This window comes from Chelonia mydas, chromosome 1, assembly GCF_015237465.2.
Source record: "Chelonia mydas isolate rCheMyd1 chromosome 1, rCheMyd1.pri.v2, whole genome shotgun sequence".
NCBI classification, from domain to species: domain Eukaryota; kingdom Metazoa; phylum Chordata; order Testudines; family Cheloniidae; genus Chelonia; species Chelonia mydas.
Window position 1 is genome coordinate 100,023,243 of NC_057849.1, and position 13,764 is coordinate 100,037,006.

Consider the following 13,764-nt stretch of genomic DNA (forward strand, 5'->3'; position numbering starts at 1 on the left):
CCTCCCAGCCCAAGCTGAGAGAGTGGGCTAGCAGAGCTCATGCTAGTATTCTAAAAACAGCTCTATAGACAGTGCTTGGAAGTTGTGGCTCAGGCTCTGAAGCCTAGGGGTAGGAGGTGGGCTTCAGAGCTTGAGCTTCAACTTCAAAGTGCTGTCTATACAGCTATTTGTAGAGCACTAGTGTGAGCCCTGCTAGCTCAAGTCTGCCAACTTGAGCTGGGTTACTCACTCCTCTGGACTCCATAATGCTATATAGACATTACCTGAGTGATTTAGGGGACTGTGTGTCCCAAATTCAACAATGATTTTTCAAGGAGACTTAGTCTAAGTGCCTAAGGCACTTTTGAAAATGGGATTAGCTTTGATTCAGACTAGTGCTTTCTCTGGTTAAATTCTAAATGTCTTGCACATCATAATAATTTTTGCCATTAGCACCCTTTTCCTGACATTTAATGTAAATTCTCAATTGCATTGCATTATTCCTAGATATATATATTTGTAGCACCCTACAGTGTTATTGCATACAAAATACTACATTAGACGAACATTAAGGTTGCAAAGTCAAGCACTGAAAAATTAGGAAATGCCAGGATTAAGGTTGCCTGGCAATTATGTTTTATGAGTTTGTTTTTTTAAGAGCGGAAAAACTGGTCAAGTTGAGATTTCCAAATCAAATCCATTAGGAGATCCCATCCATTATGATAGTCTTTTCTTACATGGTCACATACTATATTTCCAGAGGCCCCTGCCTCAGTCTGTGCTCATGAGGTTACTGGGGAAGAGCATCTGTTGGAGCATGGCTGGCTCCATTATCCCTTCTAACTTTATGGAGTCCCAGTATAGAGAGGACTAGTGAGGCTGGAAGAATATTGCAGAGGTTGCATTTCACCCTGCTGTGTCCTTCAAATCCAGATCCGCAGGTGCAGACTCACCTCCATTTAAGAAAGAGGATAGGTCATTGGAGCATTAATTCTTTACTTTCCTATTATTTGGAATTTGTACCAAAGTGTTCGAGTTATGCTACTAGTATCCCATACTAGAAAGCTTTCCTGGGCCACTCTGTAAATTACTTTTCTAGATGATTTCATTTTAATCGCATCCACATCTGGTGTTCATACCACACATACCAAATGTTTTGAATTAGTTTGGAGAGTTAATTACATAAGGAAACATATACCATAGTTCAGCTATGTAAAGGCAGGGGCTATCATGTGATAAAATTCCCATGAATACTGACAAGAATAAAACAATAAAGAAAATTAATGCCATTCCCACCAGCAACATGACATTATTTTGTTTTCAATAGTTTTTCTTTCTTACAAGTGTTTACACTTCAGCTAACATAGACTGACTTGTGCTTTATGTTTTTGTAGGAGCAGAACATTCCCCCCTCTCCCCCGGTTTTCATCTGTTAAATCTTGATGATGCTGTGACCCTAACAACTGTGTTTTCTTACAGGGAATTGTGAATGTGGCCAGTGCACTTGTTTCCCTCCAGGAGATAACAGAGTTCATGGTAAAACCTGTGAATGTGATGATCGACAGTGTGAAGATATGGATGGCAATGTCTGTGGGGGTATGTATTCATTTCAATAAGCAATAATTCTGTATGGAATTGTGGCTTTCCCTGTTTCCCCGGATTTTGTTACAAAAGAGCATTAATGGAAACTATCCGCAGCAGTAGATTGTAGTACATCTATATCTTAAAAAGAAGAAACAACAACAATCCCACAAGCCTCTGAACTGAATATTTTAATTAAATATATCAAAATGTCTGTCTTTAACAGTGAGGCAGATCACATGTGCCCAATAATATTTTACACGGTGCTGAAGTTCTTACATAGGTATCATCAAAATGTATCAGAAATCTGTGCAGATATTTAAAGGAAAACTATGGAGGAAATTATCTTATTTTCACTTTTTGACTTTGATTGAAGATTTACCAATGGTATCACGTTTTCCTTTTTTGTTTTTTTAAGTTAGCAATGCTCAGCAATGTGTGAAATGGCTTTAACAGCTGATATTCAATGACCATTGTGTTTTAGTATCATCTGGTACACCTACAGCAATCCCACCATATTCAATGGCCCCACGAGCTCTCACAAAGTAACCAGCATTAGATTGGGCTGATATTTAGACCAGGGACCTGATTCAAGAAGCAGTGCTCTTCTCCCAATCAATATTGACCCAATGGCCCAGCACAGCATTAAGAGCCATTTTCCCGAAGAAGGTATCTTTTAAATTAGACATGAAAAATAGTGTCTCTACTGATGACTTTTGGTCATTTCATAAATAAATTAAAGATCCAATAGCATTCTTCATAAGAGTGGAAGTGTTAAATGCAGCTGATGTCCAGTACATTCTACCACCTGCCTACTTCACTTTCCCTGCATAAGCTGAACTCGTCATGTTTGCCCCTAAATAGTTTTGTAATGTGTAGTGTTGTTGTGCATCATTAACAGTTCACACACATGCCCACCAAAGTTCCTTCAGTGGTGTATAAAGTGATCATTGGTGTATAGGAAGGGACTTCGGGATTTTTGGGGATGAAAGGTACTATAGATCATTATCATTAATAGAAAAGACTCAAATTATCAGCAAAAGCAAGGAATCGGAATTTATTTCCTAAATCTTACAGAATCTAAGCACACTGCAGATTTCGTACTATATCATAGCTACAAATAAATTATTTATTCTTATGTCAGCTATATGGAAACTCTGTCATTGATTTATTTTTCTGTCATGGAGAATAGTATTATGCAGTACTTCAAATTCTTTTGAGAGAGAGAGACAATATTTTAAAAGAAATTGTGATAATGTTGCTCTAAAGGTTGCTATTCTATTTGACTGATTTTTCTGAAATGACTCTGGTTTTAATAGTGATTAGTATGAACACAGACACATTTTAGGACATAGCTTTCTTATTTTCATGCATAAAAATTATATACAAAAATGTATGGGGGTTGGGGCTGATAGAAAATATTAGTGTGAAGGTGCTGATCTACAGAAAGTAGTTATTTGACAAAATTGTAGTGAAAGTCTGGTTGTCATAAAAATAAATAAATAAATCAATTAAATAAAATAGCCTAAACAGGAGTTATTTAAATTAAGTAGCCACTCAATACAATATGCATCAAAAAGAAGTAATTTGAATGTCACCTGTTTGTGAAAGAAACGAGAAAGCAGCAGTTAAGAGAACGGAAAAGGTCAGTCTTATTGAATTTGATACATATATATCAAAAACAAAACTAAGCATCTTCTGATGACTAGAATACCCTGTCTATTCTTCATAATCAGCCAGTGTCTTGGTGATAATACTAAGTAAATTGAATGCCCTCAGAATTCATAGACAAACATTATCAATACACCTCCTTACAGCTAACACAGCTACCATATTAACTTTTATCTTTGACTGGAGAACTCTCTCATTAATTAATGGAGAACTCTCTCATTAATACTCATATGATGAAAGAAGAATAGTAATTGGACAGAGTCACCTGACCATTCTCGTTGTGCAAGGGATTACATTAAATCTGTACTATTATCCAAACAAATCCGCATTTTCCCTTTGGTCTAAACAGTTCTATGTAATGGGAGTGCCAAAGATTAATCCATTCATTAAATAATCCACGTTTTGACTTATTTTGACTTAAAGAAAAACAGGTAAGCATACAAAAGCTTATGAAAGTACAAACCCAATGTAAAGTTGAATCCAAATCTTAGCTCAACTTTTCTGGTTTTATTTGAACTGGTAACTTAATCATTAACATTTTGTCCCCAAATGAATAAGATTTACTGTTATGGGTCACTGGGAGTGTACTGAGAAATGATACAACTACATTCGCACCCTCCAATACATTGTTTTGTAATTACAGAAATTTCTCTTCTCCTGACATGGGTGGCCAGACCAAGATCTAAAGAATAAGAAAATGTTATTTGCGGTCTAAAATAAGCTTTTTCTAGTTTCTGCTGCTCTTAATATAATTTTTATATCAGTGAAACAATCCAAGTGCCAAAAGCCTTCTCTGAATCTTTCTCTGAACTGCCCTTAGCTGGGATTCTGTAGCAGCATTCAGTGCGTAGAGGATTGTCCTATAAGTTTATCTGAAAGTACTTGGTTAGAACCTTACCAACAAAATCAAGTGTAATGCATTTGTACTCTCCTTGAGCCTGGTTTCCTAGTCTGCAGTAGTTCTGTTTTCCTTGTTAGCCACTATGTGAGTTCAAGTTTCCTTTTTTAGACTTCACCAGCCGCATTTAGCTCTTTCTGCTTATACTTCTTTATTTTTCTTTTATCTTATTCCTTCTCTGAGAATGAAGAGTCTGTGGGTCAAGTTTGATCGTTTCTGGAAGGAGAGACCTGACATGTCCTAGAAGGGGCAGGATAGCACTTAATTTCAGCAGATTTCAGAGTAACAGCCGTGTTAGTCTGTATTCGCAAAAAGAAAAGGAGTACTTGTGGCACCTTAGCGACTAACCAATTTATTTGAGCATGAGCTTTCGTGAGCTACCAGCAAGAGGATGAGTTTGTGTGTGTGGGGACAGAGGGTGAGAAAACCTGGATTTGTGCTGGAAATGGCCCAACTTGATGATCACTTTAGATAAGCTATTACCAGCAGCAGAGTGGGGTGGGAGGAGGTATTGTTTCATGGTCTCTGTGTATATAATGTCTTCTGCAGTTTCCACAGTATGCATCCGATGAAGTGAGCTGTAGCTCACGAAAGCTCATGCTCAAATAAATTGGTTAGTCTCTAAGGTGCCACAATTTCAGCAGAGGGATCAGTAGGATTCTGGGAACCAGCAATATACCAGTGAAAGGCTGGAAGGAGATGGCAAAGTGGGGGTCTGCCACAGCTGTCTTATTGGCCGTGACTTAATAGTAGGATTCAGAGTAGCAGCCATGTTAGTCTGTATCCGCAAAAAGAAAAGGAGGACTTGTGGCACCTTAGAGACTAACAAATTTATTAGAGGATAAGCTTTCATGTGGTAAGTTACTATTGAAATCAAGGCCGTCCCTACCCATACGCAAAGCACACAGCTCCGTAGGGCACCAGGAAATGTGGGGCACCACATTTCCTGGTGCCTTGCGCAGCTGCTCCAGCCCCTGCTCCGGCTCTTCCCCAGCCCCCACTCCTTCCCCGCCCCCACTCCCCTGAAGATTGCAGCCAGGCCCGACCCTGCACTCACCATGTGGTAAGTGGAGTGACCTAGCCCCAGCTTGCTCCACTCCCCTGGCTCCCAGCTGCGCAGCCGGCAAGTGCTGAGGGGCGCTTTCCCCCCAAGCCTGGGAGCCAGGGCAGCAGAGCAGCCTGGGGCCCCAGGCCCCGCCCCAGGCCACTGTGGGGGATGGGGGCTGGCCACTTCCTGCGGGAAGTGGAGTGACTCAGTCCCAGCCTGCTCCGCTCCCAGGCTTGCGGAGAGGGGGGAACCGCGCCCCAGCACGCGGCTGAGAGCCAGGGGGGCTTAGCAGGTTGGGGCCGCATCACTCCACTTCCCGCAGGAAGTGGCCATCCCCCCGCGGAGGCTTGGGGCCCCACACAGCCCCCCGCAGGAGGGCTGCGTAGGACACCAAAATAGCTAGGGATGGCCTTGATTGAAATTCAACATTTCCCTTGGTTTTGTTCTTCCCTCTTGCAGTGTGCTGGCTAATGGTTTACATGCAGTTCCTTCTGCTGGTTGGATTGTCAGACATGCTCAAGTGTCTGCTATGAGGAATTCAAATGGTCGGGGGCTGTATTTTTGGAGCAGATGGACACGAGCTCTGTCACTACTTCCTGCTTTAAGGGCTTGTCTAAACATAAAACACTTTAACTATACTGGAACAGTTAGAGCAGAACAACACCCCTAGGCCAGATGCAGTTATGCTGGTGTGAGTTTATATCAGTATAGCTTAGTCCTGTGTGGGAAGAGACTAAACTATCCTAGCATAAGGCACCAATATAACTCCATCCATACTAGGGGGCTGTACAGCTGTAACTATTGTGATTAAATAACAAACAAAATACCCTGTCTGAAATAATTATACCGGCACAACAACTGTGTGTAGACCAGACCTAAGTTTGTATGGTGACAACTGAATTCCTGGGTAGCCCTGGATTCATTAATCTTTTCCTTGTTCCCCTTGTATTTTCTTTACAGGCCCTCAGCCTGAGTGTTAATGAACCAGTAAAATATACCATTATTGCCATATTATTTATATCCTAATTATAATCTAACTTTGACTGAAGAATTTGTATTAATTTTAAATAATATAAATTGGATATTAATGTATATTAATATTAGAATAATACATATTCATGGCATATTTTTAATAAGACATACAAATGTGTGTTTACCAGAATGGGCACTGTTTGAGTTCACCTACTCTGGTTTGATTTTCTAGAAGAAATTCTCTGCAGAAACTCTATGCGCAGCCCCACGGCCCATTAGCTGATGAGCTCTATTATTGCCCTCCCCCTTCAAAAGTTCAACCTTGTCTAGCATTTTTTTGGCCACATCGTGACCTGGAGAGGCAAAAATAAAGTAGTGCAGACACAGCTTGAGCTAGTGGAAAATGACCCTTTCCGGGAAACCAAACGCTTGCCAGGAGGAGGTGGGTTCTGGTGCTAATGAAGCCATAGGATAATTTGTTTGGATAACTGTGAATGCGAGTGAACTCTTGGACAAGCTGGCTGTGTGGATTCAAAAAAATAAACAGTAGCCAAAATTAATTGATTTAATACTGTCTCCTTTATGAGATGTGGCAGAGAGGTGTCCATTACAGGTCCACCTATCTCTTTGTGAGCTGAGTTAATAGAATATTTAAAAGGGGGATTTAGAAGACCATGCTGTCTCTCTCCTCAGAGGCTGTAGTCACCCATTGCCTCAAAGGCAGAGATTCTTTAGCAATACAATAACTTATACGGGGAACTTTCTTGTGTTGCAAATGGTTTCCTTTTGTGCAAGTCACTTGTAAAGACACAGCAGCTGCAATCCAGGATTGTTTTTGGTTGACATCTAGATCAGGTGGCTGGAGTGGTGATTTTGAGTGACAACCATATGTCTTCACGGCAGAGTTAACTGGCATTATCTACACTTGAGTTACACCTCAACCAGACGGTGAAATAATAATATTCAAGCTGTTGTGTCCATACTGGCACTGTACTCACTTGTGTATGGGTATGTCTTTCCTGCAGAGTTAGCCTGGATGAGTGGTACCCTGGTCTGAATACCCAGTGAGCCTAACCTGGGTGTGAATAGCCACATTGAAATGCACTGTCCAAATTACTGCATCCTCACTGCTGCTGCACTCCCTCATTGGTGTCGCTATGGCGTCTGGGGGCATATCGCAGGGGGTTTTGTGCTGCAGTAAGCAGAGACACTCTGATTCCTTTCCAGTGAATTGTGGGAAAACTTGTCAGTCCTTCTTGGCATATGGGAGGAATTGTGGGAAGACACTGGAGGACTAGCAGTATTGTGGAGTGGGCATGTTACCAGTGAACACATTTTAGCCAACCTGAGTTTAAAGCATCAAAATGTTCTAGTTGAGGGACTGGACTGGAATCGAGTCAGAGTCAACACTTAAATTATGACTCAAGTTAACTTTGCAGGGAAGAAAAGCCCATAGTCATGGTAAATAATGCAGTGTGTTTGCAAAGGAGTTACAGATCAGCTGGGACAGTGTTTTGAGACAAAGCATTTGGCTAAGAGTTTGGGTCTGGCTGTTCTACTGGAGTCCTGGAAATTCTGTACTGCAGCTGTTCTGCTCTTGACCTCTAATATCCCTGTTCAGTAATTTACATCCTTGTAAATAAAAGAGTGGAACTTAGTCTATCTTGTGTCTGTGCCAACCCATATCTCTGCCAGTCAGAGTCTCACCCGTCCTGACCATCACGGCAATATTGGTGCATTCTGAAGGAGGTGTTTAGAGTTGTGTAGCCAATCTATGGAGAAGGCTACAGAGCTCTCTGAGGAAAATAGTTGGAGTCTCATACCAACTCCCAAACATAATTTCTAGGAGTGATAGTGTGCTGACATCCTGAATCCCAAAGGTGTTGCTGGACAGGACAACCTCAACTTCATACCATAATTTATCAGCGGCAGGTGTATGCTAATATTGTTATAATATGCTATGTTTGTTCCTTAGTCAACACATGTTGCAGATGTTTGTCTTCATTTAAAGCCATGGGTTCACTCCCGCTCCCTCCTCTCCACTCACTTCCAACATTGGCTTCCTCCATTTCTGGTCCCATGCCACTGATCACCTCTGGGGACTCCACAGATTTCTTTCACTACAAATGTTTCTTTACATTCACTGCTCCACTGCCTCCCATGTGAAGTACACTGAGACCAGGCTAACAAAGCAAATTGCTTATTTGTGATTTTAATTCCCTTCTTCAAACCTTTCCCCTTCCTGTGGTCTCTTCCCTCCCTTTTCAGGATCTCTCCAAATTCTTCAAGATCATCCCAGGCCACTGTGGTCTCCCTCCTCCCCATTCTCAGCACCTCTTTCTTTATTCACCTGTCACTTAGAGAGAGAAAATGAGAACTCAGAGTAATCTCTCCATCTGTGCCTTTGTCCCCATCTCCTCCTCCTCTGCCAACCTTTTTGGTCCCTTCATCACTCACTCCCCCTCCTCTTTAATCTCCCCTATTCTAAGTACAAGAATGCTTTCATTTTCCTCATCCTCAAAAAGCCAACCCTTGACCCCAGCTGTCTCTCCACTAGGTCCCTCTTCCCCTTCCCCTTTAAACTCATGTAATGAGCCATTTACAACTGATGCCCCTCCTCCTCCTTCATCCTCCAGACTGGCTTTCACCTCCTCCACTCCACTGAAACTGCTGCCCACAAAGTTTCAAGTAACTTCTTCCAGGTCACACCTCAGGGAACTTATTCCATTCATATCCTTCTTGCCCTCTCCACTGCCATTTATCACTTCACCCTCCTTGACATCATATCCTCCCTTGACACTTTGTTGGACTATTTTTTTGCTTGGTTCTCTTACTATTTTTCTGATCTCTTTTGATGAATTCTATTCCCCAACAGTCCCACTCTAGGGGATCATATAGGGCCGTACCTTCAATCTCATTCTCTTCACTTGCACCATGTCCCTAAGTGCCCTTATGCACTCACAAAATGTCAACCATTATCTTTGTGCTGGCAACTCACAAGCCAGTCTCTTTTCTCTTCGTTTGTTCCTCCTCTGTTTAATCTTGCATCTCCGTCAGTTTCACTGACAGTTGTTGCTGGGATGTCTTGCTGAGCTCCTTATCCTCTGGCTTTTCTTCTTCTCTCCATTGCTCTGTTGACCTAGGCAATACCATAACCTAGGCAATCACTCTCAGGGGACATGTGATAATGTGGAAAGAATAATCATAGCACTCCAGCTGCAGAGAATGGAAAGCTAAACCCTGTGACTGAACAGAATCTGTTAAAGTGAGAGCGGAGTGCTTCTGAGCATGAGGAAGGGAGGCTCAGATTGTCATTCACATTTCTCATTTCAGCAAGCATCTAATCCTGAAATATCAAAGTGATTTGAATAAACATTGTCACTAGCGTTCTCTGACCAGCACAGATTGATTAATAGCTTGCTTTCCAGACCAGCTGCCCATGTGTCGGTAGGTAGACATAAGGGGAAGGATGTGATAAATGAGGGTATACCCGACTGAGACCCTATTACCATGTTTCTGCATGATTAAAATGAGACACTTAAAATTCAGCTGTCCATCATCACAGTACCAGGAATAGAGCCATGATGCGTTCATTCAGACAGAAGTTGTAATAGGACCTGTCATGGATTCCGCAGCGCTCTTTTAATAGATACAGACTCCCATTCTAGGCTCTATGCCCTGGCACAAAGGCACAACATGCTGGTCCCAGAAGAGGATGGCTAATGACAACTTTCCTGATATATGTAAGCTGCATTCTAGGAGCAGTTCTCTAATGTTCAGGTCCTGTCTGAGGATGGAGGAATCCTGGATCATGACTGGCTCTCCAGTAGCAGCAGAACACTAGTGCTCTTCTGCCCCTATTACTTATTATATTTTTTTTCAGCTCACAGATGCAGCATGATCAGCATTGGCTGGCCCACCTGGGTAGATTGATGATTATCCTGTACTTTATGCTGTCTTTCAGGGTTGGAGGCAAGCAGTGTTTATTAATAATAACAACAGTAAAGCAGTATATGATGAGACAGTATTCCTAACTCCAGTATTGCCTCCTGTTCTTCATAAGGGACCATGACTGGCTCCACTCGGAGCTTTGCTTACAGATGTCTCAGCAAATCAACTTCTGGAGGAAGCATCTAAAAGCCCTCCTGGCTTCTCTTTGTACTACCAATTGGTACAACATGAGCTGTCTTGGACATCCTCACAAACTGGTCTAGGAAAAAACATGGTTGAGATCCCACTTCATTTGTGCCATTCCATGGTCAGATGGAATAGACAACTCAAAGCAGTGCCTCTGCACCTGAGAATTGAGCTGCACGCAATATATTGGCACTGTATTGCCCCCCCTCACCAAGGCTATGTACCCCCATAATGCTATTTGAGTGATGCTCAGCGGTCTGTACTTCAAATAGGGCATTGCCTATGGTAATGTGGTATTTAGCTTTGAGTCAAGTGAGACCATTGGCCTCCCATTTTGGAGTCAACCTTGCCCTCAACTCCTAGGAGCAACCTAGTTCTTTGGTTACCCCAGCACTGGTAGCATCAACAACAATGGACTAACTCTTGGACTATCTAAAACAGCAGAATACATTGATAGGCCTGATCTTTTCAACCAACCAAATTGCTTTGATGGAGTCTCAGCTGTTTGCAGTGATCATGGCACATCAAAGTAGTGTTTTGACATGGAAGTTGGTAAGCACCAGCAGTGAAACAGATGCCATGGGCATGTCAGATCCTTTATTCTTATCTCATACTTTAGCCGGTTTCTCTGATGCAGCTAGAATTGGTCTCAGGGCTTATGTTTGGGTGTAGCCGGCGCTGGAGGAGGCAGTGCAGTCAGTGTCAAGACATGGTCCAGCAATGCAGACTGTGCCTTGAAACTCTAGGGGGCTCCTGGGCACAAGGTTTACCACTCTGCAGTGCTAGTAAATCACCCCGGGAACTCCTTGTATTTCATGAATAAATATGAGTTTAAACTGTGGATCCTCTCCCCCAGATAGTAACAAGAGATTTAAAAAAACCCCAAAACTTAACAGTGGGTGTATGGAGACCTCCAGAACTCAAGTGTAACTATTCTGTGATGTCCAAGCTGCAGCATGAAGACAGCTCTCTCCTTCACTGATATTTGAAGGCTTGCATGGCTGCATGAATCTGAAGTTAATGTAGAAGTTTGAGGAGCTGCTGTATGCCAAAGGATACCTTTTGGGGAAAAAGACAGAGGCTAGTATCATGAAAGCCAATGTGATGAGTAGTATCCCTTGTGTTCTCACTGCTCCACCAAGATAGCATTGTCCTTTCTCCCACCGCTAATGATTAACATGTGGCAATCTGAAAGCAGCTATAAATGGTGAAGTAAACTTCTTAAGAAAGAGACCTTTCCACTTCAGGATCCTGTCTGGTATGTAGAAGGCAGAGAATGGCCACATCAGCAAAATTATTGCACAAGTCCCATTAAAAAACAACAAAAAATCTTTCTAACCCAAGCCAGAAGTTACGATACTTTTAATTGGATTTGTGCAGTAATTTTGCAGATGTGGTCATCCTCTGCCTTCTTTAAACCACAGAGAGGGCATTGGGATCAGTGTGAATCACACATTCACTCACTTGTGCTTGCAGGAGTACAAGTATTTGCACCTCTAAAAATAATTTTCCTGTATGTGAGTCCTATTCAATGTATTGCATAGTCAGTTCTTCAATATTTGAAATATTTTAAAAATTTAATCCATATTTTACAAAAGAAAACAAAGTGAAAGAGGCAAAATACCCTTGGAGAAACTTGGCCATGATGAGAAAATATAGAAAATCATATGTTTTTACCCATATCCTTATGCAATCTAAACTATAGCAGTATATGGGAAAGTACAGATGGCTGCCATCCTTAGCCTTTTATGGTATGTAACACAAATCTCATTGTTACCCAACTTAAAATGGAAGCTAAAATGTTACAGGACTGCTTATTATTTATGGTTTACCAATATGTAGTGCTTTATATACATGTTAAATGTATATAGACAAGCGATATTTGTGAAGGCGAGTGCAGAGATAGACATGCGTACCCACCATACCATGAAGCATGTAGGTATTGAGCATTTAATGTTTTACTCTTATTAGGATCCAAAATGAAGAAATAATCAATGAATGGTCTAGCAATTGTTACATCACTAGACTTCAAATATAGATCTGAGTATCTCCATGTCTGTGAATAAGAACAGCTCAAAAACATCAATTAATACAGTAGTTGGGTATCACTGAAGTGCTGAGGAATTCCATTTTACCTGGTTTGTATCTCCTTTGTGTCTGCCTCCCATGCTACTTCAAGATTTATTATGTTAAGCTGCATCGTTGCCTTGGGAGCTGTGCCCAAATTAGCGGCATAAACGTGTTGGTATGTCCCTCCTTTTCCCACAGCCCCACACTCTGCCAGAATGATCCTCATGCTAGTTCCCCTCTGCCCAGCCCACCAACGCAATCAGCCCTAACCCCCTTCCTTTTCATTGCCTCTGCCCTTATAATAGTTATGTTATAATAATTGCTTACAATGTACAGAGTCCATCTTCAAAACACTGAAAATGTATAAGCTAAGGAATTCCCTTTTCTGCTATGCAAAGGCAGGGAAGTCTCGAAATGTGAATATATTCAGTATAATGTACTAAGCTTTCAGCTTTGTGGCATTTCTTGCTTCTTTGCATATTTTCTATTTCTTTTGTCCTTTGTCATCATCTATCTGCTTTCAGGTTTTCCCATTTGTTGCTTCCTTTCCCTTTCTGGCTTGTGCTCTCAGTTTTCTATTCAACTGTCTGTCTCTCTCTGTTCCCCCTCCGCCCTGAACAAATCAAGCTTCCCAGTCTTGCGTCTCCCTTGCTTTCACACATATTCTGGTGTATTTCCCTCACTCGCCTGTCCTCTTTTATTGACCGGCCCTCATTTTCCATCCGTTCATTGTCCCCGTTTCCTCCCTATTTTGTTTCCCTGTTCCCTATTCTCCAGCCTTTTATCCTTTCTTCCATCCCTCTCTTTCTCTTCCCCAGTATCCTTTGTACTGCTGTTTAATCAGCCACCTCCGAGATATATATATCCCGAGGGATCGCTAGTGGATTCCTGTTCTCCCTCGCACCCTCTTCTGCATGCCATCTGCCCTTAGGACGCCTTGCCTTAACTCCTGCAGTCAGGCCCAGCCACGCCTGTGAAAGGAATCCATTGTGACACCTCGCCATTTGCTCCTCATCTTTGTTATAACAAGACAGCGTGAGGTGTCATGCAGTAGCACAAGCAGCAGCTGTCAGACTTCGCACTTGGATGCCTGTCACTGGTACTGATGGGGCTAGTGTGAGTTAACAGCTGGGGCTAGGACTGAGGACAAGACTGTGCCCATTGCTCTCCTCAGGGGAGGGATTTTCAAAAGTTTGGAAAGAGACAAAAAGTATTCCCAAGGCCTGTCCCCAAACTCCAGATTTCTGGCCTTCCTCACCTACCTCCTCTCCCTGACCAGCTACCATCCTACTCACTCGCTCCTAAGCAGGCAATCACGTAGTTATCTGCCTCACCACCTTCTCAGTTCCTACTCTTCCCTTTAAGAACTGTGGAACATAGGTGCAGCTGCCTGTGATGGGCCCTGCAC

The 13,764-nt window shown here is 42.2% G+C and overlaps 1 protein-coding gene across 1 annotated transcript in view; it reads left to right on the forward strand.

The window, feature by feature from the left end:
- ITGBL1 (integrin subunit beta like 1) overlaps nucleotides 1-13,764 on the forward strand; it is a 254,672-nt gene that overhangs the window by 226,035 nt on the left and 14,873 nt on the right. The window contains exon 9 of the mRNA XM_007066259.4: nucleotides 1,459-1,575. Within this exon, the coding sequence (XP_007066321.2) occupies nucleotides 1,459-1,575 (117 nt within the window). The remainder of the gene's footprint in view (nucleotides 1-1,458; nucleotides 1,576-13,764) is intronic.